General features: G+C 35.6%; 1 protein-coding gene across 1 annotated transcript in view; it reads right to left on the minus strand.

Annotated features, from left to right (window-relative positions):
* Positions 1–23854, minus strand: part of IKZF2 (IKAROS family zinc finger 2) — a 144713-nt gene extending 120859 nt beyond the window's left edge. The window contains exons 1-4 of the mRNA XM_063087486.1: positions 23648–23854; positions 21681–21784; positions 20143–20191; positions 19215–19319 (exon numbers count right to left, since the gene is read on the minus strand). Of these exons, the coding sequence (XP_062943556.1) occupies positions 19215–19319; positions 20143–20176 (139 nt within the window). The 5' untranslated portion in view covers positions 20177–20191; positions 21681–21784; positions 23648–23854. The remainder of the gene's footprint in view (positions 1–19214; positions 19320–20142; positions 20192–21680; positions 21785–23647) is intronic.
* Between the last annotated feature and the right edge of the window lie 3099 nt (positions 23855–26953).

Here is a 26953-nt window from a genome sequence, read left to right on the forward strand (position 1 = left end):
TATGTATATTTCCAAAACATCCTAAGAACTAAAGAAATGAGATTTGATTGTTTTTATAAAGCATTCCCTTTCCTTAGTACTAAGAGACTATTAAATTACCATGATAATCAACCATAGAAATTAAAATACTATTAAGTCATAATATGAAATCAAATAGAAAAGCTAAATAAGGTTACCATTATAGAATAAAATATATTTGTGAGACAACACAATAGATTTGTGAAACAGTGAAATTTGCGGATGGCAAACTTTTTGTTTGTTTGTTAATGGAAAGAAATATTATAAATCTCATAACAAATCAGAAAAAAATGTATTCTCTAGAATACAAGTGGTAATTTTAGACTAAGTTGATACTCATTAATTTTCTAAACTTAAGAACTCTACCTAATAAGTATTAAAAAAATGCAAATGTTTACAGTCTATAAATAATAATAGCAAATTGTGCCAGAAAATGAGCTAAGGGCTTTATGCAAGTTGCTGCACTTATTTTTTAAAACCTTGTGACGAGTATTATTATACCCATCTTACAGTAGAGGGAACTGAATTTAGAAAATCCAAGGAATGTTCCCAAGGTTACATAGCTATTAGGTTGAAAAACAATGGAATATCAGCAATTCCCTATGGTTTAACCTAAAAGTAAGGAATGAAACCAAGACTTGAACCCAGGTCTCCGTAACTTGAAAGCTTAGCCACTTCTACAGGTCCTCACCCCAAAACATAGAAGAGCTGCATCCACAGGGGCTGCTATGGTCCAGAACATACATGAACCCAACACTTGTTACAAATGGAGTAAATAAATAAATGAAAAAGGATGAATAAATATATGATGTAAAGGAAGGAAAACCAGGCCAAGAGCCAAAAGACAAGGTTTTTAATCATTGTTCAACTATTCTCTCCTCATGTTACTTTGGGCCTCGATGTACAGACTTCTAAAATATAAGCTTTGGAATGGATGCTACAGGATAAAATACTGTGTTTGCTATACAGACACTCACACACAAAGAATTCTACTTATGGAAGAGAAAGGATAGGAAGTCAGTGAGTCTGTGGGTCCACATTCACTGTCTACTACATGTCTGGTCCTGTTCTGGGTGTGTTGGGAGAAGAGACAAATAAATAAATTAGATAATTTCAGATACTATTAAATATAATAAAGAAAATAACATAGGGTAATGTTATAGAATGCCTGATGAGGGGCTTATTTAACTAGAGTACTCAGGCAAATCTTCCCCAAGAAGGCAACAGATGAATTGAGAGAAGAGGAGGCAGCTTTCATGCAAAGTTATGAAAGAAGTGTGTTCCAAACAGAAGGAACAGCAAGTACAAAGGCCTTTTGATGGGAATGAACTTGTCAGCTCAAAGAAAAAGAAGGAGAAAGAGGTATTAAAAGTTTAATGAACAAAGGGAAGATTGGAGGCAGAGGAAGCCAGAGATGTAGACACATCCTTCAGGATCTTACAGACTGTGGAAAGGAATTTTAATTTTATTCTAGTTCCAATGGAAAGCTTTTGTGTTTAAAGCAATGGATTTCTATAATCTGATACAGGTTTTAGAAAGTCCAGCTATATCTGTTGTGTGGATTATGGGCCATAGGGGAGCAAAAATGGACGCAGGAAGACCATTTATAAACTGTTGCAAAATTTCAGGTTTAGGGTACTAGGAAATGATGGTAGACTGTTAAGTTATAGAAGTGAACATGGTGAGAATTGTTTAAATTCAGGACACATTTTAGAAGCAGAGCCAATGGTTTCTTTTTTTTTTTTTTTTGTCTTTTTTGTGACCGGCCGCACCACGCTCAGCCAGTGAGCGCACCAGCCATCCCTATAGAGGATCCGAACCCGCGGCGGGAGCGCTGCTGCGCTCTCAGCACCGCTGCTGCGCTCTCAGCACCGCACTCTCCCAAGTGTGCCACGGGGTTGGCCCAGAGCCAATGGTTTCTGATGGATTGAATGTGGGATTTGCAGAAAGGAACAGTACTAGACACAGAGTTGAAAGTCACCAAAGAATCAACAATATATAAAGAAATAAACTGAGAGAGAGAGAGAAGAGGATCTGCAGAAGGAGACATAAAGGCTGCGAAAAGACGAAGGTTAGTAGCAGATATTTTCTGTTCACCAAGTAGTTGTCAACCATTGATTATAACAATTCTGATGGAACCATTCCCTCTCTATTTCTTTCACTTACATAAGGGCAAAAGAGCTCACTTTTCTATCAAAAGTTTCTAGTTTTCTGATGTCAACTAACTGGATCATTTCCTTTATCTGACTAGCCAGTAATCTAGAAAATCAAAACACATGGTAAAAATAGAAACTCAGAAACAAATACTAATTATCAAGCTCAGGGTCTCTCAGCTCTTTGCTGTGTAAAAACACCAAATTCAGAACATGAGAGCGTTTTGAAGCAATAATGCTTTGTTATAAAGTAATAAACACAATTAATAGGTATCAGTCACGAGAGTTGTACGCATCCAGACACATGATCCTGAAAATGCATTTAGATTCAAAACATCCATAAATGCCATACTTGAAAGCATTTGGGGAAGTGCTGAAGTTCCCCACCATCTTTAAGAGACACTCAAGTAGGTAAAAAAAAATGCATTTTAATTTTGATTTAAAACAACCTTGCTAGCAGCAGAAAGTGTTCTACAGTAATTCAATTCCAACCACTCACACAATAAGGAAAAAAATATCAAATAGAAAATTAACAATTGATTACCACAAAGGGTTCTTTTCAGCATAAAAATGCATATGACCTGTTATTAAGTTGCTACAAAAAATTATACAGATCTATGTTTGCACTTCCAGTTCATTTGGGATTAAGTACATTGCTTTCCTATATATGGCAGTTAAATATTATGTGCTTAATTCACAGGACCTTATGCAAAGCAAATTACATTTCATGAGCTTCCAAATGACATACAATTTTGTTGTAACATTAAAGAGAGGAAAACAAAAAAAAGCAAAACAGGAGTAGAGAAACAATAAAAAAAAAATTACTTCTTAAGAAGATGATGTTACAATGTAAACAATGAGAAGACTTGGTATTCTCCAAACTACTAAATACACTGCCTTATTTCTTGCAGCCATAGGAACAACTACAAACAAATGTTGGTAAAACTAGATATAAATGTTTGTAAAACTAGATTTGTTAGATTGCTTATCTAACAAATTGCTCGGGACTCTGCTTGGACACATTTAAATATTTCAAGAAAGAATTTAATTGGGGGGGGGGGAAACCTTTGTAAAGGTTGTGTATCTGATCCCAGATACTGTTACAATATTTCTGTCATGGACAGATATGATAGTTTTCAGAACTGCTATAAGAAAATTGAGGTCTGGCCTCACAGTCTGGCATAAACATAACTGCTTAACAGTTTCAAGGAAGAACCACTTGATTTTATACATTTCTAAATAATCTTTGGAATTAGCTAGTGGGTAAGAACTGACTGAAAACATTAGTTTTACAAGCCATTTTTTTTGTGTCCACTAAATGGCCCATTTTTGATTTAAGAGATCTTGGATCATGGAAATTGGAAATATTAATTAGTCAAAATAATAATAGTAACAGTAATTTTAAAACTGTAACTTTAAACTTTTCCAACAACCTCTTACCTCATGTTCCTTAGAATAAATAAAACTGCCTTGGGGTGAATTTCAACATTTTTAATTGGTGCATGTATACACAATATATCGAGATTCTCCACATATCTTTTAAGTATTCTATAAAATTCATCTCTAAATTTTAGACTGACACTGGCCGAAAGGATGTATATTTTTTGAAGCCATGTGAAGCTTCTAGTTCAACATAATATTCTGCTTGAATGAGTATTGGGAAGAAAGGTTAAAGTCTAAGCTAGAGTTAACTTTAGAGCATTTATTTTAGAAACTGCTTTGTGGATGAGACTAGCTAGGTGATGTGTGGTCTCTGGTATCCTCAACACAGGCAGCAAAACTGAAGTGACCAAATTTGTGGGGTTAATCTGAGTGATAACATCCGGCCATGCTTTGTCTGCTACCCTCAGGCTGCAGAGATTACAAAACTATTTTCCCTCCCCTCAAGGAGTTTCTAGTCATATAGGGGAGATAAGCTGTACTTAAGTAATCAAGTCATGGTAAAACAAGATGGGAAGTGATAAAGGCATCCAAGCTTTTAGAAAAGAAACCACTCCTGGATAAAAAGGATTATTTGATTTTTAGGGAGTGATTTTACTGATTTTATTAGCCAATGCTAATAGTAACTCTGACCCAAGAAAAGTTAAAATTCAGACATGAAAATAAAATGTCTGTTTATATGTACTCTGCTGTGAAATCTTTTAAAAAGAATATTCAGTTTTCTCCTTGATTCTGCACATGATAAGAGAAAAAAAAAAAAGGACACTACTGAGGTCTGATGCATACTTCTGAGAATTCCAGATATGCAACAGAGAGATGAGTTATGACATATAGCACATGAGTATGAAAATTTGTGAAATTTCAGAGCCATACTGGGAATTCACTCACCAACACATCTAGCACATAAGTAAACAAGTCCATGCTAAAAAAAATCACCCTGGGCAAGGTCCGGTAGGGAGGTACACCATACAGCCAAGACCTGCCACCGAACATATCTTCTGAATTGCCATCCTCAGACAAAATTAATTACTACTGCATAATTACCATTTCAATCATATCCCTCACAAACAGACCACGTTTATTTGTGACTCACTTTAATTAGGTAATTTTACTTAAATTTCTTCAGTAATTGATTTGAATACAACAGAATTAAAATTGCCTCATACCTGCACACACATTTCTTTTCAAACAAGGATTTTGAATCTTTCTACCTGACAACACTCAGGCAGATGAAAAGCAAAAATATTCAGTAAGTGAATAAAGATCCAGATATCTTCTGTTTTCTAGGTAATGTTTGGGACTACTTTATTATTGTCATTGATTAAAAGCAGACTAAAAATATGTCCTTCCTAGAAGACTATTTGTTATAACATACATTTGTTGGATCTGTTCCTTTGTTATCATTTGATTCTACTTTTTTCACATATTGTTTTGATCTAACAACAAAATAATAGCTATCATTCTGGTTAACTTACCATGTGCCAGTCATCATTCTGGAAGCTTTATATATATAAACTTTAAAAAGTTTGTTCATGGAAAAATAGAATTAAAAGATAATATGAATCTTTCTAGGAACTTTGTGAAATACCCTTGTATACTATCTCTAATGCTCACCACTCCTCTGACAAGGCCGATATTAATGCCCCCATTTTACAAATAAAGCTGAGATTCCATGAGATAAAATAACCACATAATTTTTAAATATCAGTGCTCATCACTTTATACTACAGAGGGAGAGGAAGAGAAAAATTCATTTAATTCTATAACTTTAAAAAATGTTTACTGTTTTCCAATAACAAATAAAATGCTAGCTAAGTACTGACAGAAAGAGTAGATTCCTCTGAGATTGCTTAAATAAATATTAAGCTCAAGTTTTAATCAGCACATTCTATGCTAGATATGAAAGTATTTTGAATAGCACAAAGTATGTTACAAATAAATTGTATATTCTTTTAATAGGCTTAACAACAGTTTGTTTTCTTAAGCAAGTTAAACATATACTCTGATCTTATTTTTATTATTTATGGGCTTAGCAACTTTTCCTTCAACAGTAATATACATGTGAACTGCATCTCATGTTAAAATTTTACTGCAGTATTATCACAAGGTTAATTTTAGAAAAGTTTTAATGGGTAAAAGCCAACCTGGGGATTCTAAATCTCTGACAGAGTATGATGGAAGAAAGTCTTTTGAAACACTTAGTGCCTGTGTCTTGGACATTTCAGGTGGAAAATGGAAAAACAACAGATCAGAGAACGAAAACTGGATGCAAAACCCTATCTCATCTGTTCAATATCAAGTTCCTCCTTCATCGCCATCTCCCAAGAGGGGGGGGAAAAAAGCAGAGAAAGTCCTTACTGTTTCTGGCAGGCTTATGGTTTCCCTAACTCTCCAACCCACCTTTCCACTGAAGTGAAGTAAAAAGGCAACTGAGGGACAAGACCAAAGTTTACTGCATTCGTGATAATTTAGGAACACAACCAGTTATGATATTTCACACACATAGTGTATTACACAGTGTGCAAAATATAAAAGCAATAGATTAATCCAAGGTGGACATTGGTAACAGCACTGGTTTATTAGAACAATCTATTCTAGGCACTGCTGACTTTTATTCTATTTTAATCAGCCAGTTGCTCTAGGCTCAAACCCTCAGGACCCCAGTTCTAACCAATCTATCCCCATCTTCCACTCCCTGGCTTTCAGATACCTGAAGAAGTATGCTTCTTTCTATTGATTTTCCATGCTTATTCATTTAGCATCTACCAGAAAACATTCTAATCTTATTACCCTATTCTTTATCATTCAAGCAGATAGCATATTTGATTGACTTATAAATTCTAATTTCTCCCCATTTATATTTTCTGGAAAAAGAAAAAAGAAGGAGGGAAAGATCCTATTTTTAATTTGCTCTATTTCTCTCTCTAGTAGATCTCCTAATGGAGTCTGTGGTTTTTTCCCTCACTTCTGGATTCCCTATTGTTATTCTTTCTTTCTTCGTTTTTTAAATTTATTTTTATTTTTTTCACATATTCATATTCAATTATTTTTATATTCATTTTTGTGGGGGTACAGTGTGTTGTTTCAATACATGTACATACTGAACAAAGATTTGCTTAGGGTACATAGCATAGTTTTATCCCATTAGTTCATCCTTCATCCTCCCCTCAACCCCCACCCATCCCAGCCGCTGGTAACCATTATTCCATTATTCTACTCTGTACTTTTTTTTTTTTTTTTTTTTAACACGCAAAGGTTAATGTCCTTATTGCAAAAAGAACTCTTAAAAACAAATTAGAAAAATCTAAGCAGAAATTCGGGGAAAGACATGAGCAGATAAGTCACATACCACAAAGAAACACGTGTGGCTAATAAGTACATTCTAAGATCTAGTTGGGGGCAAGGGCAGAACTGGCCTGGCCCCCATCTCAGGATCCCAGGCGTGGGCTGCCTCCATTGCTTGCCTGAATGTGGGGTGGGGGCACGGCTAAGGTCCACAGTCCCATCTCAGGACCCCCAGGCGTCAGCTGGCGCCATTGCCTACCTGGGTACGTCTCTTTCTTTCTTCTTGAGCTAGTTCTCTTCTATGTTCTCTTTACTTCACACCTCTGCTCTTTTTTTTTTTTTTTTTGCATATGTCTCAAGTTATTTTCACAGGTCCTACCCCCATCACCAACATACCACAGTTGTCTTGCTAAAAACAGTTTCTCTTTAAAAGTTTTAATGTAAAAAATTAGCAACACTCAATGGAGTTTTAAATTGACGAACGTGAAATTGAGACTAAGGCTCTTTTTAAAAAGTAAACTTATTTGGCATATACAAAATAGAACAGAAAATCTACGTGTAAGTTTTAGTTCATTGTACTCAGGTTTTTTTGGCCATCTGATGGTACAATGTCTCCTCACCATCACCAGAAGTTATTTTAACATTCATATGTATATTATTTAGATTATTTTATACAGTATCTCATGCTATGAGCGAATTTCACTGATAAAACAGTTCAGAGTATATAATGTTACTTGGAAATTGAACTGTATCACAGCAATTAAGAAAATACCTTTTACTCTGACTAAATCTAAAATAGTATTCAATAAATCTGAAGATAGAATTTGAGTGTAAAAATACCCCTGCCATTTATCATCAATGGCAGTTGTCCATTCTCATAAATCTACAATAACACTGAAATTTCAAGGCAGCTCTCTTGCAGAACTGGTCCATACTGTATTTCTTTGAGAAGATATTTCCCTGATTCATTTATTTTTTAAAATTAATATATGAATTAATTCTTTGTAAGAGATCCAAAAATGCAGAACTATTTAGAATAAAAGATAAAAAGCTCTATTCACACTTACATATCCAAAAGTGAACTCGGTCAATAGTTTGATGTTTCCTTCTTTTCCCCATTCCTTGCATTCACTCACACCACACTTGCACGCACATATGCATTAAAAACATAAATGGCATTGTCTTCTACAATTTTAGAAATCAATTGTCCAATTAACTATAATGTCTTGAGTTGCTGAAAAATATTTCTTCAAAACTGCTACCAGCTATTGTACTCAAACTGTGGGACAAACTAAAACTATTCATATTCATCAAAAAACCTTTATGCAAACAGCCGCACTATAACAATTTGTGTAAAAACAATTTATTTTAAATTTTGTTTTGTTGGGGTACAAGTGGTGTTTGCTTTTTGTTTGTTTCTGTTTCCAAAAAACTGAATCAAAACTGTCATTAGGTCACTAATTTGTCACAGTTCAGACAGATGGCAGTGTGTAATTCATGCTTGGAGGGTACAAAAACAGCAGATTCACTGAAAATATCTCACATTTATTTTTCTAGTTCTCAGCTATGTCCATACAAAATCTATTGCTGCTTTCAAATATTTTCTGAAAATTTAACAATAAAATAGAAGTAATTTTATATTTCAAAATACTAAATTAAAGTCAGTATTTTTAACACGATTGTAATTCTAAAGCAGTACCCCAAAATGGTTAGGTACTACCTATGTATTTTTGGTACCTAAAAAAAAATTTTTTTTTTAATGTCTTTTTTGTGACCGGCCACACCGCGCTCAGCCAGTGAGCGCACCGGCCATCCCTATATAGGATCTGAACCCGGGGCGGGAGCGCTGCTGCGCTCCCAGCGCCACACTCTCCCAAGTGCGCCACGGGGTCGGCCCTACCTAAAAATTTTTAAACAACCCAATTTTCATGCTTTAGACAATATATGGATAATCTGAGAAATCATTTCTAATAGATATAGATGGATATTTTACAAACAGGAATTAAACATAAATCCTCAACTCTAAAAACAATAGATATGCCACTTTTCAGTCTATACGGTAACAAATGTATTGGGAAAAAAGCAATCTACATTAGACCATCTGGATTATAAAGATACTGACATAAGTCTGATTAAAAGACCTGTAAGACATACCTTACAAAAAAGTGTATTTCCATACATAAATATTACTTATTTATGTATGTTAAATATGCATGTTTTAAACAGCAAAAATAAAACAAGAATCTTTATGAAAATGGCCATAACAAAAATTGTTTTATATAGTTGTAGAAGAAATGATGCCTCTTTAAAATTCAACCAGAAATTCTTCACGTTAATTCAACTGAAACAAAGCAATGTAATACCCCAGCACTTCAAAATGGCCAAGCCCTGCATGTTGATGTCTGAGTAAGAGCAGGTAGAGTTGACACACTCAGGTGTAGGGAGAACTACAGTTTCAATGAAAATGAGTGAGCAATGACAAAAATGTCAAAGGTGTAGACATCCAGAATGTTAATAATTTATTAGAACGTGACTTTACAATGATTAATTACATGCTCCTCAAAATATCTGGAGTGCATAAAAAAAGTTAATTGAAGCATTCCATCGTGTACAAGCTACTTTAAATAAGTGAAAGATACTGGCTTTAAAATGACAAGAATATGGAATTGAATCTGTAAACTCTAAATGTGCCATATAAATATGTTAGTAACAGTAATGCAGATGATGATGATGGTTTCATGGAAACATCTACATTAACATTAACTTGGATTCCACTGAGCATGACTGTATAAAATCGGAAAGTTAAAAGTTGTGTAGAACCTTAAAGATTATCTTTTTGGGACTGATTTGAAGATTACAAAATCTTTTTTGAAGTGAGACATTATAAAAATAAACACATACCCGAACAGAGAAAATCACAAGTAAATCCGGATTTCAGAATTATTTCTATATCAAAAAAATCAAGTTTCCAAATTTCTTCAAAAAGGTCCAAAGTGCATTATTTAAATAGACATAAACAATATGATAATCATAATTAGTTCCTTCATTCACAATATATTTACTCCCACAATGCATACTGTATACTGGGATGAAGAAATAAGGTATGGCCATTGTCCTCAAAGATTCACATCTGGAAAAATCTTGATTGATTAATCAATGTGTGGCACCCAAATAAAGCTATATGTTTTGAAAAATATTATTTTTCAAAAACAATTAAGATAGTAATTGACATAGCTTTCCTATTAACTAACATGAAATACTATGATTTTGCTATGAAATCTCATTTGCTGTGATCGGATTACTTCAATGATTTCATAAAACTGGTGTGATATTTTTCTTTTAACCTATAAACTGGAAGCTCCTCTAGATCTCCAGCTATCTTAAGGCATCTTTCTCAGGTGGCAGCACTATTTTACATCTTCATCTAAAACAGATATTAAGACCTCTTAAACTGCTGACCACATCACCTGTCAACATTTCTGTGAATGGATGTTTTATTTCATGGCAATAGTAGTTGAGGTATCTTTTATAGGCATTATAGGATTGCTTTCATAGAGTTAAGCTATAAAATCAACATTTAACAAATCTAAAGCAGAAACATAAATCACATTAAAAAAAAGGATCCCAGTCCAGCAAGAATTGGTTGCAACCTGATTATACGTATTAATATAGGTTAAAGACTGAATCTGAGGGATTCAGCCAAGGAAGCCAAGAAAAAAAAGAAAGGACTCTCAGAGATATTTTGGCTGAACCTAGATCTAGAAAATGTAAATACATGTCCATTCAAGGGAGAAAAATTTAGACAAAGGACTTCAACCATAATGATCCCAGTGGCAATGCTATCTCTATTGTGATGCAGAATATATTAGGCTCTCTTAGTCTGATGCCATTAAACATTTGAATGATATAACTAACTCTCTTTGTTCAGATTCCTTGCTCACCAAATGACCTTCACTGATTACCCATATAGGTCAGTTCACAAGAACAAAATGATCTGGTCAAGCCAACTAGTGAGATCCAAATCCTATGTTAGTTGATTGGGTTTTTTGTTTGTCTGTTTTATTTTTAATCAGGGTATAGCCATAAACTGGCATTCTGATTTTAAATATCAATTTTTTAAGCCTGTTTAACGTGAGTCATTCCTGAGATAGGGATCCAGTCTGAGTGTGTCAGAAATCAAGTTTCAGAACTTTCAAGGATTAGGGCCAAATTCTACATTATAAATACTTTAGTAGGTAAATGTTATCCTTTGGGAACCTCTCTGAGTGGCTGGTTGACCTTTCATCTCTCTTTATTGTACATATTCAAATTTATATACTTTTGAAAAACTCTTGGAAGTAAAAAGTAAGAAGCAATTCATTCATCTATGATGGACATAAATCACAGTGAGCACATTACACTTATTTACTTCTAAATTCAATAAGAAGTATTATAATCTCAAATAAAACATCAATGCATTTAGACCCTTGAAGATAACATCCTTTTCTATGAAACACCCCAAACATCTTTTATTTTGCCCCAGGACCAGCAATGCATCCCACAAAGTAAGAGCTTAATAAACATTTGCTAGATCAATAACTGAAAGATGAAAAATATCTCCCTAGAGAGTTCTGAGTCTCCACATACAGGAAATCTCAGAAGTATGTATTTCCATCATTAACATTCATTTGGAATTCCATGGTGTCTTGGGTAATCAGAGGTTACATTTTTAAGATGGAATTCTGTAATAGATATTTTAAAATAATAAGTATGTTGATTAAGATGTTTTCTATACCACACTTTTGCCTCTAGATAGTTTTACCCCAAGGGGCATATTATTACAATTTTTTTTTAAAAATTATATATACCAAGTCATTTTAAAATAATATATTTCGTGTCTGCATATTTATCTCAAAGTTTTCAAAACAGCTCTGGATAAGAATGTTAAATTCCTTGGCTATTAATGTGGCAGAAATGACAAATAATTAGCTAACAATCTGCTCATGTATTTTACATTACATATTTATTTGTAAAGAAATAGGTTACAGAAGAAAGACAAATCACTAGAGTAGAGGTATTGGAGTATATGGCATACATTAGCCTTATGATCTTTTAAAAAATATAACCATAAAAGTTATGATATTAAATATACCACAAAATCTTAAAGGAAAGGGCTAACATATTTTGTTTAAAACACAGTGAGTTAATCACATCAATTAATGCAACTTCTGAGACTAGCATAAAAGGATTCCATTAAACAAACATTTATTAAAGCATCTGCTCATATATTTCAATATAGAATTTTGATTTAATGGGTCAAGTGGGGAAATAAGGCCACTGATCAAATGCTGAGAATTACTTATGTATGAATTTTTAAGAAATATTAAACTACTCTTTAAGTAATACAGGAGCAAAGTAACCAAACCACAAGCTACATATTAGTTTTCACTAATTAGGAAAATTCACACTTCAGTCTAAATTTATCCACCTGCCTGCTCTCCCCTCCCAAATTCTACCCTACAGGTGCTTCAAACTCTGTATGTAGAATTAAACTAAACAGTCTTTTCCTGAAAACCTGCTCCAGTATTTCCTGTCTTCACTAATGGGACCTACCACCATCTATCAAGTAATTTAGGGATTGTCATCGTTAACTCCCTCCTCTCTTTAACTCTACTACCCAAGTCTTGTTCACTTTAAGCTGCTAAATATTACCCAAATCTTTCTCTTCCTTTTTATCCCCACTACTACTAGCTCTCATGACTTCATACTCAGTCAGTGCAACAGCCTATTAAAGATGCCCCTGCCTACAGACGGGTCCCCATCTACAATCTTTTTCCCACATTGCAGCCAATGTGATCCATGCCAGTCAAAAGACTGACGTCACCTGCTTTGTTAAAACCATTGGCTCCCCTGAAATTGAAAGCCAAGTTTCTTCTCATACCAGATATGCCATCATCTTGCTCTGATTAACTCTACAGTAAAGTCATGCCTGGCCTCAAATTCTTAGACTCCAAGTTTACACTCTAGAAATACCAATCTGCTTGTATTTCCCAGAATATTGCATGTTATTTTTCACCTATCCTTTTGGGTGCAGCATTTTCCAAAAAAGCTATTCACTTCTCTCCTAAATCCTGTTCACTTAATAAATCTCAGCTCAAGCAACCTTTCCCTCTAGGAAATCTTCCCAAACTAGTACCACCTCTAACCCTTCTCCCTCCAAAAATAACCAAGACACTGAGTTTACTTCAGTATAATGTCCTGTTCAGATGTCTGTCTTTCCCCCTAGAGTATGAGTTCCTGGAGGACAACGATGGTATGCTATTCACCTTTGCATTCACATTATATTGCCTGGCACATAGAAGGTAGCCTACAAATATTTGTTGAATTAATCAACTAGAATGATACAGCAAAATAGTACCTATAATTAATAATTATCTTTTAAGCTTACTTCAAATTTAAAACACCTAAACTATTACTCCCCAAATGCACAAATAGCAACAATAAAGCCTACAACTTGATTAGATACCATCAAATGAGAATTTATGGTACTGCCAGAAGCATCAAATGAGGTTATATTTTAGATGGGGACTCTCTAAGAAAGAATTGATTCTCAATAGGGATAGGCTACTCTATTAAGAGGACCTTTTCTTTCTTCATTATTAATGGACCAATGTCTTTGAAGCACCAATAATAAACAATGATTTTCTTTGCATATAACCAAAAATACAAAGCTGTACTCAGGAACGTTGAAACCCAATTTAAAAATTTTCTAATAGATATATAGACAAACTCTACTTTCTTAATCAAAATCTTCACAGACACCTTAAACAATAGTGAATTTTTTCTTCAATTTTTTTCCCTAAATTATTATAAATACCTGTCTCTATTCCATGGACCTATGTAGTAAACAGGAAAGAGCAAAAGACCCAGACTTCAAACAGATCTGGATCTGAAAACAAACCCTTTCTCTTATGAGTTATGAGTCCATGAAAAAGTAACTTGACTGCTCTGAATAACAGAAGCAGTGACTATTTTTTGGGTCTTAGCGTGTGTCAGGAGTTGTGCTAAGCATTTTGCGTATATTGCCTCAATTAAATTTCACAACAGCCCAATGAGGTAGGTATTGCTTATCCTCAGTCTACAGATAAGGAAACTGGAGCTCAGAGATGTGAAATAACATGCCTAAGATCACACAGCAAGTTAGTGGCAAAGCAGGAATTCTTACGCAGGCCAGTATAATTCCAAAACCCATATTTTTAACCACTTACAATCTACTGCTTCTGAACCTCAGTTTTATGCCTTATAAAATGGATTAATTAATTACCCATCTCACAGAGTTGTTGTGAGGACTATGTGAATTAATGTAGAAAGCATCTAGCATAGTGCTGGGCATCCTATACACACTCGATAAATTACTCCCCTCTACCTTCTCTCACTCCAGTGGTGACAACATTTGCAATAAAGGAGACAGTTCCTAAATACTCCTTATCTATTCCAAAGCAGAGGTATTCTGAGTCTTGATTAATTCACAAAAGGAAAATATTACCAGATCAACCAATATATTTGATATAAAGAGATATAAAGGAAAAAAGTAAAGAAAAACAACATATTCTACCTCATTTTAGAACTATGACCCTGCTATTGATATTTCAGAATGTCATAAGATCAAAATATATGAATATCCAGAATATATCAATATATCAAAAGTTAGGAGACAAGAGCATGGGACTGAGAAATTTTAATTCATCACATCTTACAGGAAGACTCCCAATAGAATCTAATCAATCATGTTACATTTTTAAAAAGTACTTCCAGCAGGAAAGACAGATTTAGTCAAAGATAGAGGCAATAAAAATAATCTCTCTATAGTAAGTTGTTTTGTTTTTTGAAGACAAACCTTAACTCTCACTAATAAGCAACCTAAAAAGTGGGAGGTAGGAGAAACGAGGGAAAAAAGAAAAGAAAAGAAAAGAAAATACATCATTTTGCTGTTAATTATTTGCAAATATAGTTTCCTCCTTTAGTTTCCTTTTTATTCCTTTTTATCTTTTGCTACCTTGTCATGACACCTACCTCTGATAGCTGTAAAAAAATCAAATCAGAAGTGGGGTTTTTTTGTTGTTGTTATTTTTTAATTTTCTAACAACAACTAAATGTAAACTACATTGGGTACATACATGAACCTAAGTACGACTATTCAAAACCTAGCAAGATTTTACATCAAGCCCATTTGATGTTGTTATATTAGGGTGTATCCAATAGAAATCCAACCAAGGGTGACTGCCAAACTTAGGTATACAAGACAATTCAGAAAGCTAGTGAGTCCCATAGTATAGGCTACATTTTAAAAAGCTCATGAGAACACCTGCTTGACAAGATTATCTGATATCACTTCACCCTCATAATAACATTCTTCTATTTCTGTAATACTGTTTTTGTCACTAAAACATGTGTCAGTATTGGAGATGGTGGACACCCTGAGATGATGACATTGTAAAGACACCAGTTATCTAACTAATCCACAAGGTAATATCATAGTTTTATGTCCCACTCCTGATAATTTCATTTTTCTGCTAAGCGACCTAAGAGGTCAATTGATTTCTTCAAGCCTCAATTTCCACATGTGAAAAATAGAAATTATAATATACTTCTGCTTCACTAGGTTCTAAAAATGGAAACTAGCTAGGAAAAAAATGAATATGAAGCACTCTGAAAAGAATAAACTAGATTCCCTGACCTGATTATTGGTCAGAGCCTTGTAAAACTAGAATTACTACTTCTTACAATTCCATACATGCCACCTGGCCATCAAACTGACTGATAAATACTATTGATTGCACAGCTGATCCACTTAAGGGTTTTAAAGTAATAGAAATAAATTTTGTGTCATGATGTATTTTCATACCATTAAAGAAACTACCTGTAAAGAAAATTTACTTATTGGCATTGTAAAATTAGATGATAAGAAAAATAAAAATAATTACAATTTTTTGAACCTTAAAAAATTATCAAAATAGTCAGCTGCAGATATAGAACAGTTTGCAACCAATACTGAAGCAACTATGCAAGAACTGGAAATGAGCTAAGCCAGAAACAGAAGGGATCACAAAGTAAGTTTCATCCGATGGGCCAAAATACAATATGGATTATTTTTATATTGTTCTGTCTGAGTTGTCTGTCTCAGATTCTTAGCTTCCAGACTCTATTTTAAAAATCACTTAACACTGTGTATTTCCAGTAGCCATCAAGGCATATACTGTCATCCCTGACGCCGAAGATTGTCAGCAGACTCAGTATGTACACTAATGATCTCAGGCAACAATGCCCATCTTCTTATCAAAGAGATCTCTATTCTAGAAGAAAATGTCTAAAGTTCTCCAAGAAAATTCATTCTAAGACATAGGAAGTAGTCATTATAAAATCTTAGGATCACTATTACCTCTTATTTCTCTTTAAGGTTATCTCACACGTTGAATTTTAAAACCAAAAACTGTCAGGCATTATAACATTTTTAGTTCTCTCCCAAGTTGTCGGTGATCTATTCTAGCACTGTCAAATAATGATAGCTGCTGTCATTATTTTTTATACAATAGCTGACAGCAAGTTGTACAGATACCCTTCATCTTAGAATAGTCACCAAATAACTTAAACAAATGGCGAAGACCTTACAGTACCACTTTCTAAAGACAAATAAGTGGCCTAGCATACCTTACTGATACTTCATGACCATAATGTTGGCTGTTTTCGAAAAATCAAAGGTTTTACTTCTTTCCTTTTTTCCTAAACTGTTTAAAAATAACTTTTTCTCCCTTACATATGTACTCCGTCCTCTCCTTCCTGCAACTAGAAACTATCTTATTCTATCATAAAGGTTTTCACATTTACTTTTGGCTTTAAAACTTTCAATCAAAATTACAATTCTGTTTCTGGAAGCAGCAGCCCTCCAAGAAGTATATTTGAGGATATAAAAATGCAGAAAATAAGTTTTTTTCATTTAACAAAGTCAATAATGCATGTAAAGTGACTTAAGAAAACCAGTGATCTCAGGCATAACTGATTTGACAGGCCACAGGCACACAAAAATTATTCCAAGTCACAGAAAAATATCTGAGTGACCCATTCTATGTCTCTTGTTCTAATTAATAGACAAGAGTCTCTCTCTACCACTATTTGCTTTGGCAATCTAAAATGCTGATATTCTCCTAGATCTAACAGAGAGGAAAAATGGGTATCTTCTCCATCTAACACCTAAGTGGGTAACCTAGATACTGTAAATAGAGGCAACATAAAGGATGCAACAGACAGCTCTGAAGTGAGAGCCAAAATATTTAACCTGCAACTCTTTGGAAAAGAACCTGAAAACATGTGCAGCTTAGCCAAAAAATATACTAACATGGAATTGCCACAGGCTAGTAAGTTTAAAAAAAAAAAAAAAAAAAAAGCTCTTTACCAAACATAAGTTTACTGTTTTGGGGTGAGAAAAGCTCAGATGTCAAAAGCACAGTTATTTGTTCAAATTGATCACGCCTAAGCTTTGCACTGTTTAAAAAGATGAGTGAACTGCCTTTTTGAAGCACGTACTTGCAAAACCAGAATCAAATTCACAAATAAAGGAGCCAATTAGCCAATTAATAAGTATTTTCCTGTTGATATTCTGGCTAAGAAATTACAGTAAAGTTTCTGATTAACAGTTATTCTCTACTCCAGATAGTCAATGTTTCTAAAAGCAGTAACTAAATATTAAATATTAAACTGCATATAAATCCAACTTTACTCTTTAGGAAATTATGTGAAAGCAAACTGAAAAATAAAAACATTCTACCAAAGAACTAGGAACATAAAATGTTAAAATGTAAAAATTATATTGCCTACATTGCAATAGTCATATAACTGAAATCAACTAGCAAAAAAATAAATTAATGCTATAAGATCCATTACGACAGATTAGCATAACCACTCACTAATTTTATTAGTTTTTCCTTTCTACACAATAAAGGAATTTCAAGGTCTGCTTCTAAAATGACATTTTCTTAGGAAGTTCTCCCTATTAATAAATAAATAAATAAACCTTTCAAATAAATAAATTCAAATGGTACAATCATAACTTCAATTCAATAGCTAAAATAACTTAAAGTTCATGAATTGCAAAATGTACTCTATAGCATTCCATATGCTTTTGCTCATAATTCAGTAGTAGTCTTTACTAATTACAAAACTTGTCTAATAATTCTAAGTTTTGAGAGCGGTAAGAAGGAAGTGGAAAGGAAAAGTTGTTCTTTCCAGATAATCAGAATTAACTTAAGAACATGTTTATGATTAAGCACATGATTCAGTTTTCTATAGTTACTAAATCTCTCGGAGAAAAAAAAGAAAAGAAAATGCCTTTCTTTTCACATATCATCCAAATAAAAACCTTGTAAATTAAATTATATTTACATATAAATCCCATGTCCTTTTTATATAAGAATCAAATACATATCAAAAGTATAAGGGAAACAAGATTTCAATTTACTTTTCAGTAGAAGTAATAGAGCACTTGCACTTGGTAACTAAACTTATAAAACATTACAATGAAAAGAAAGCAAACCATATTCTCCATAAATAAAAGTATTGAGTCACTGACAGCATGTAAGTTGCTTATTACACAAAAATGTATACTACACCAATGAATGACCCTTTATCAAACATAGTAGCCAAAACTATCTATTCCTTTAAGTACAAAACATCACTGAAAATTTTCTCAGTCCTTCTCTGGACAATCTAAAAGAGAATGCTTTCAACTTTGTTCAAGAAATAGATATAAATGAGGTCCATAAATTTTCAATTACACTTCACTTCCAATGCTTCAGAGGAGAAACTTTCACATGTTTAAAAACAAAAAACAAAGACAACAAAGAACAACAACTAACTCTGCAATTCTACCACTGATGGTTGAGCTTTGTACCAAGACAATATAAAACTAATTCACTTTTTTTTACTGTGAAGAGTCCTTTGGAAAGGACATGTTTCCATTTTATTTTTTTCCTCCAAAAGCAACAACAAATCCAGTTATAAACCTGGCAAATCAAAACAACAACCAGCAAATCCTAACATTTCTTACCTGATACAGGTAAGCACCAGCTCCCAAATGCCACCTTGGGATAGTTCAGACTAGTAAGCAGGCTCATGTTTTATAGTACTAGAATGAACAGGAATAAATCTGTGTTGTTCTTTCTTTAGCAAAATCTATAGCAGTAGCTACACCACAATGTGAGAAGACCCCACAGACCTAACAAATTCAAGTCTGTCACTAGAGAAATAGGAAAAAAAAAAAAAAAAAATCATAAAACAAAGACTTACTGCTTGTCATGTGACTTGGTGAGGCATGCTGTCCATTGGGTGTGCTTGAGGTGAGGTCAATTGCCATATTGGAGTGCTCCCTCTCAGGTGAAAGCTCATTGTCACCTGCTTTCACAAAATAAAATCTTTTGGTCTCTATTCACTGTTACATAAAATTTAATTACTAACTTTGCACATACACACACTGGCATGCATAGCCTTGAGATTTTAAGGTAATACATCTTACCCTTAAAAGAAACTATAAGGAAATAATAACATTTAGAAATATACAGTAAATGAATAAAACAACAAAACCTACAATTGTCCCAGAATTTAAAAATTACCAAAATTTTATTATTGCAATACACTAAAGCGTAAAGTAAGGGGAAATGAAGTAGTTGATTTCTAAAGTATCTTTTAATTGAAAAAAAAAGTCTTCTTTTAACATCAATTTAATTTTTAAGCATATAGTATTCATAAGGAGTATTTTCCAAAATGCTGGCTATCCAAGAGAGAGCTGAGTTTTTGAAGAGATAATTGGCTAAAAAAATGTCAACTTAAAGAAACTAATTCCGTCCAAAAAATTAGGTTACAGAGTAGTTAACATTTAGTACACACCGTATTAGTAGACATATATGTTATCTGACCTATTCTAAACTTACAGTAAAGTAAATGAAAAAAACTCAAGTAGGAAAGTGTTTATCTGCTAAGCTACTATTGATTTAAATATTATCCTAAATTTATTAAGTAGTGAGTATACTTCTATTTTTCCTTCTTATTTCACTTCTGTGCTGTTATTTTCTCAAACTCATTTAAAGATAAAATTGTGAACATATAGAAAATAAAAGTACATAATTCTTAATAAAATCTTATAATTCAGGAATTAAAATACAGGTAATGTGAAGATAAGTTTATTATCAATAACAAATTAATGAAAATGAATACTTACATGTTATATAGCCATCAATAGCCTCTGTTTCCATAGTCAAAGTGCAGTGCTGCAAAACAAAAGGTTATACTCTTAACACAATGATTCTTTTCAGTATCTGCCATTAAATTCTTAATTTTGTTGAAGCTCCAAGCAGTTAGTCCATGTTGCTGCTGCAACCTGTGCCCAAGAAACATACTACAGTGTACTGTATGTGCTCATTTGCAAGTCACTCAACTCTTTCTGCAAATGATCTGATTCCTGCTGGAGATAGGATAGGAAAGATAAGTGTGCTGTGAGATGGGCTGCAGCAAGAAAGGAATGACTCTCTTAATCAAAATGTACTTGTTTCAAAGAAAAAGAATGGGAAGGGAGGACATCCCAAATGTGACAGCTTTAACTGGGATTTAAGTATTTTACCATTCACTACTTCCCACAATCACACTGCAGTTTGAGGACTTCCCCAGTATACAGATAGCTCTATTCACAATTGTTGCAAGTTGGTTCATCATGTTCTAATAGGGAAGGGGAGGACAAACAAACATAAGAAAACAAAACAAAACAAAAAACTTAGTGCCCAACTGTGTCTCGAAGATTTCTGCAGCAGTTGGCTAACTCCCTGACTAGTACTGACATTTTAGCCTTCCCCCAGTTCTGCATAAGCACCTGTTCAATGTAACCTTAATTTCCTGCCAGACCATGGTTGGATACAAATGCCAAGCCTACTTAATGCATTCTTATTTTGAAAATTTCATAAACTTTTGGCTGTACAGGAGGGAATCACTTTTTTTAAAGTTTGGGGAATTATTTCATGCACCAATGACACAAAACAGAACTTCATTCTCAGAAACAAAAGTAAATTGTATGAGATGACACCCCCTAGCTTTGATTCACATAATGAAAAGATCGATAATCTGTCTTCTTTGAAGGAAAAAAGTTTAAGAATTGACAAGTCCTGAGGAGATTTTTACTTATTTTTTTTTTTTCCCTTTGGCCCTGGTCCTTTTTGCCTTTAGTTTCAAAACTCTCACTGCACCAGCAGCTAAATTATTCACAATGAGCCATTTCTGTATTGATCGCCAAGTATATTTAGCCCTGGCTCCTGGAATTTCTCCATTACTTACTGGAAAACAGGCAGCTTCACTTCTTGTCTCCAAAACCACTTCCCTTCTCCCTCCCCTCCCCTTCTTCACCACCACTCTCCCTACCCCCCCCCCCCAAAAAAACTTTTCTTTCTTTATGGAATAATCAGATCAAATTCCCAACTCAGTCAGTACATAGCACTTAAATTTCAACCTGCTGTACTGTTATCAAATTCTTTCAAATTATGATTACATAAGGCTTTACAGAAAGGGACCGGTAAAGTTTAAAAGGGGAGCAGTTTCTTCGGATATTTTAGATAAATGAGTTTATCTCTTTAAAAAGGTACACATTTAATACACACATATTAAAAAGAAAGAAACGTCAGGAAGAAGTGAAAGAAGTCTGTCCCATCAATGAAATGGTTATTAACCCTTAGAGAAGGAAAGAAAGAAAAAGGAGAAACGAAATGTACATACAAAAGAAATTGTCCTTTGATTAAAAAAGATTCATCACCATTTCCAGCTCTGTCGGGAGATCTCAGCTTCTTCTAAACCCTCAAAGAGGAGGTGACAATGTCGGGCTGAAGATAAACGGAGAGAGAAAGAAAGAAGTTTTTTGTGTTCCCCCTTCTCTCTTTCCCTCCCTTGCTCCCTCCAAGCCAAGCCCCCTGCAGAGTTCAAGGCGAGGAGGAAGGAAAAGCACTTTACAGGTGGGTCATTCCAAAGCCCAAATCCAGCAAACAGATCGGCTGATAAACAAAACCCAGAATTGAGAGAGAAGGAACACCCCCCTCCTCCCCCTCCTCCTCCTTCTACCCCTCCCCCTCGTCCCTTTGGGATGGTCTAGTAGGAAAAGTCACTCAGGAATGGCACCACGTACTTTCAGGAAAGAGGAAAAAAAAAAAAAAAGAAGAGAGAGAGAGAGAGAGAGGTCAGTCAGTGCTACAGCAATGCGATTAACAAGAGAAAAAACTTGATCCACCGGTTCCTTAAGAATCGACCAAAAGCTAAGACAAGAAAACTGAAAGGGGCGGGGGGGGGGGGGGGTGAGAGGAGGGACGGTCAGGCAGAACCCAGCAAGGAGCCCAGGCCAACTTCACAGGACGGTTCTTGGCTCTTGGCAAAAAGAGGGGGGAAAAAAAAAAAAATTACATCTTAATTCCATCTCTTTCGCCCATCCCAGAACCTGTCAAAGGGATTTAACTGCTGCCTTTTTACATGTGTCATACCAGTTTTGGGGGGCTTTTTGGTTTTCTTTTCTTTTCTTTTCTTTTTTAATTCGACAGGATCTGAATATTCCCTTCTAACTGGACAGCTGCAATGTATTCCAGGCTACCCGATCTTTCTTCTTAGATTTCAAGTTGAAACAAAGCAAAACAAATCCAAATTCATGACAGCTATAGAGATGAGAACTGATTAATCGATTAACATCCCAGAAACGGATAACAAGAAGGGGACGATAAATGAAGGTAGAGGACAGCATCTTCCATCCGATTCCCTGAGCGTCCTTTACAGAAATCATGATCCTAATCATAGCCACAACCCATCCTTCCCGGAGAAAAAGACCTATATTATTATTATTACGGGTTAACAGCAACAAGTCATTTGATCACATCACAGTGCAAAACGAGATGCCATATCATTACACTCAACTTTGAAAACACTCCCCCCCTTTGCCAACCACACACATATTTATATCTATAATCTATGAATCAGAAGACAAATAAAACAAGAGCTGTTCTTCACCACGCAAAAGCCAAGCGGAGATTTACCTCAGCAGTGCATGCAGTAAAACAATCCCATCACCCTTTTGTTTGTGTTTACTGTTAGTGTGTCCTCTCTCTTTCTTTCTTTCCTGTGCCTAACGTGTGTTTGTGCACTGCAGTTGGTGGTGGAAACTAAGGCAGTGGATCTGTAGCTAAGGGTAATCCTGTTTTTACTTCCTCCATCTTCAGCGAGGAGCAGGGTTAGCCCGGGACAGCTGGTCAAACCCCGAGAAACCGATCCGCCGGAGCCCGAGCACATCTCCCCCGCCGGCCGGGCTCGCGCAGACGCCCGCGGGCGGAGGGCGGGCTGGCGGCGGCAGTCGGCGGGCGGCGGGGCCCCGGGCGCGGACGGGCGTGCGTCCGCGCGCGCGTGCGTGTGTGCGGGGCCTGAGCTCCTGTGCGGGGGGAGGTGGGGGTGCGCGCTCGTGTGCGCGTGTCTGTGCGCTCAGCCGCTCGGCGCGCTCGGCAATCGATTACAGGACAAGTGCTGCCCCGGCAGCTCCGCGACGCGCGCACTCCCTCGGCGCCCACCCGCGCGCGCCCGGCCGCGTCGTCCCCCAGTCCTGCGGTCCCCGGACGGCGGACCCCTCCCCCCCGGGGGGCGCCAGGTAACCATCTTCCGAGGGTGCCACGGCCACCCGCACCCACTCCCCCCCCCCGAGTTGTAATAAATCTCACGTTTTCTGCCGGCTAGGAAGGAAGGAATGGAACGATGAGGGGAGGTTCATTTCGGCTGCGTGAAGTTTTCTTTCAAACTGGGATGTGGGGTGAGGCCGGGCGGCGAAGGGAGCGGGACGGCGACCCGGGCGCCCGACGCGGAGCTCCGGGATCTGCGTCCTGGCCCGAGTCGCCGTGTGCGCGTGGACCCACCCACCCACTCAGCCTTCGCAATCAACTATGCGGTGCAGTTTCACACAACGGCACTCGATAGACCAGGACGTCAAGCAGGACAGAGAGGTCTCGGGAATGGACGGAGAAAGAAATTCAGGTCCGGAATGAAGCTCAACTATTACTATTTTGAAAGTGCTTTGCAGTGCAAATGTGATATTAGAGTGTGTGCTTGCTTTTTCTCCCCCGGGCATCTGCCACATTCCCCTAAGTCAAGGAACGGAGGAGGGTCCAAAAGGTCCCTGTAAGTGTTGCCCATCAGTATAATCAATCACAGCTTCTTTACTTGGGAACATCTAATAGGAATCATCATGAAAAAAACAGATGTATATTCTTTCTGCAAATAGTAGCATTTCGTATCTTTCTTGACCGCATTTGCAAAAAGAGGGAATAGAGACTTCTATAATTAAAGGGAAAAGGAAAATGAAAGGAGTTGAAAATACTGAACTGTGTAGTCTGGGTGGCTTAAGTTTGAAAACACATGAGATTATCAGGACTGCCAGACAGCATTTCTGAGAAACCATATCACAGATTGTGAAGAAAATCAATGCTGAAAGAGTAAGAGCAGGCACCGTACTCCTACTCATTTCAAGAATCCCAGAATTAGTTGCTGAGGTTTTTTTCTGCTGAGGAAAGAGAAATGACACACTGAAAATAAAATCATCAACTATATACTTAAGCACCACTCTGTAGGTCTTGGAAATGTTGGATAATGGCTTTTCTCTGGATTTTGCTGGGAAGGGATTCATTCACATTGATAAACACTAAATAGATACCATGTAACTTGTATAATTATATTTAAATTTTATGATGAATTACTTTTTAAATGTTTATTGTATACATTGTATTTGTTAAACACTGTTTTGCTCAATAAATGATACCAATATCTCATTTTTTCTTTTCTTTTTTTCTTTTTTGTCTTTTTCGTGACCGGTAAGGGGATCACAACCCTTGGCTTGGTGTCGTCCACACCGCGCTCAGCCAGTGAGTGCACCAGCCATTCCTATATAGAATCCGAACCGCGGCGGGAGCGTTGCTGCGCTCCCAGCGCCGCACTCTCCCAAGTGCGCCACGGGGTAGGCCCAATATCTCATTTTTTCTAATTACAGAAAGTGATAGTTGGGATCATACAGCAAACAACATTAACTGATTTTCATCCAAGATAAATCATTTCGGCTCAGGCTTACAAAAACTTTCTGATGATTTTAAGCATAATTGCAGTTCCTGTGAGTTCCGTATTGGTAAACCAAAATTTTTTTAAGCTTTCTGCCAATTATCTAAATGAAAGTATTTCTAAAGTTATATTTGGGAAAAATTGAAGACAGAGACCACACATTATTCTAATTAGCCTAATAGACAGTAAAGATTTTAATCTTAAATTACCTCAGAAAAATTGGAATGTTGTTCATAATATGTAAATACCCAGTATATAAAGGGCAACATCTCTAAATTGTCATAAATCCCACCTAAAAACTAAGCCTAAGTGTTTAAGTGTCTGCAAAGTTATAGAGGTCCTCAGGAAAGATTAAACACTTTCACAATTAAGATAAAATATCTTAATAGTTTAAGCAATTTCATTCTTTGCTAGAAGAGGATCCATTGTGAAGTCTTAAAGGTACATCCTCAAGTTCCCCCAAGTTACTGCAATTGATATAGTCCTTGCCCTTGGTTGATTAGAGCTTAATTTAGCTCCCTCGCAGCCTGTCTTTTTCATGAGTTGCTTTCATTGGCTCTCTAGTCACCAGAGGCACACTTTCTCCCTCTAGTGGCTAAACCTTCAGACAGTTTACATTTGGTAACCCTGTCTCCCCACAAGTAGGATATTTGGGCAGGGGCAATAGATCCCAGATTTCAGAATGGCAGAATCTCATGACCACCTGTGAGAATTAGACCATCTTGGCAAATGCTTCCCCCTTTTTGACATTTCATGCTCCTTTCTCATTTGCAAATCATGGTGTATCCAACTCATCCAGAGAAGTAAAGGTTATGATTACACACTAAGATGCCTCTGAAGTCTACAGTCCTGACCCTGAGACTTAGTGAAATCTACTGATGGGAAGGAACCCATGTTAAACTACAGTAATTCACTTTGTTCAGATTTCTCTTGACAGTGTTTTAATAGTGGTTAGAGGATACATTTATTTTTGTCCTTTGCCATAACTACGCTGTACACATTTTAAAAAGTACATATATAGCTATACTATGCATGAAAATATACTACCAGAGAAGTGGAATACCATATTCTTTGGCCACTGTATCTAGTTGTAGAGTTAAATTTTCACTTTAGGGAGGGGGTGACAAGGTGGAGAGAAAACTTACCCCACCATTACCATTTTTAACAAAGCTGGTTCTTTCTCATCCTTTCTGTCCCTTTTACTGAAACTACTTCCCACACCAACTCCTATCTTACCACCTTGTATATTTCCTTCATAACACAATTTGTGATTATTTTATGTGTTAGGTTTTAAAAGATAATCTGTCTACCCCACTAGAATGTGATCTTTTTAAGGTCAGGGTCTATGTCTGTCCTGTTAATCATTGTTTTCTCAGAATTAGCACAGCGTTTGGCACAAGTTGGTATTCAACTCTTGTAAATGAATGTATATAGAGGAAATCATATAATCATCTGGCTTCCATGTATAAAATTCTGTTTTCAAGGGACAGAAAGGGTAGAATATCAAGTATTCATTCTGATTCCATAAAGAATTTAATCAGATCTTGTCTCATAAATCATGTTACAAATATCCTTAACAAGTCAACTCTGGCTTATGGTCTACATCTAGAATGTGAATCTCTTAATGTAGATATTATAAAATAAATGTTACAAATGTAAATAGTAAAAGTGGTTAAAATTATACATAAAATGCAATTTTGAGTAAATTACATTCACGTGACCCCTATGTTTCATAAAAAAAAATATTTTATATTACTACCTGACAATTCATGAACCAGTGTGACTATCAAGGAATGCAATGAGTTTAATTTTATAACCATTAAGTGCAATCAGCAAAAGAAAAATTTTACAAGGCAGTGTACCTAAAAGGTACGTTATGGAGTATTGGTTTTGTTTTCTTTGCATGGTTTGTTTTATCTGTT

Source organism: Cynocephalus volans, chromosome 1 (genome assembly GCF_027409185.1).
Source record: "Cynocephalus volans isolate mCynVol1 chromosome 1, mCynVol1.pri, whole genome shotgun sequence".
Lineage (NCBI taxonomy): Eukaryota > Metazoa > Chordata > Mammalia > Dermoptera > Cynocephalidae > Cynocephalus > Cynocephalus volans.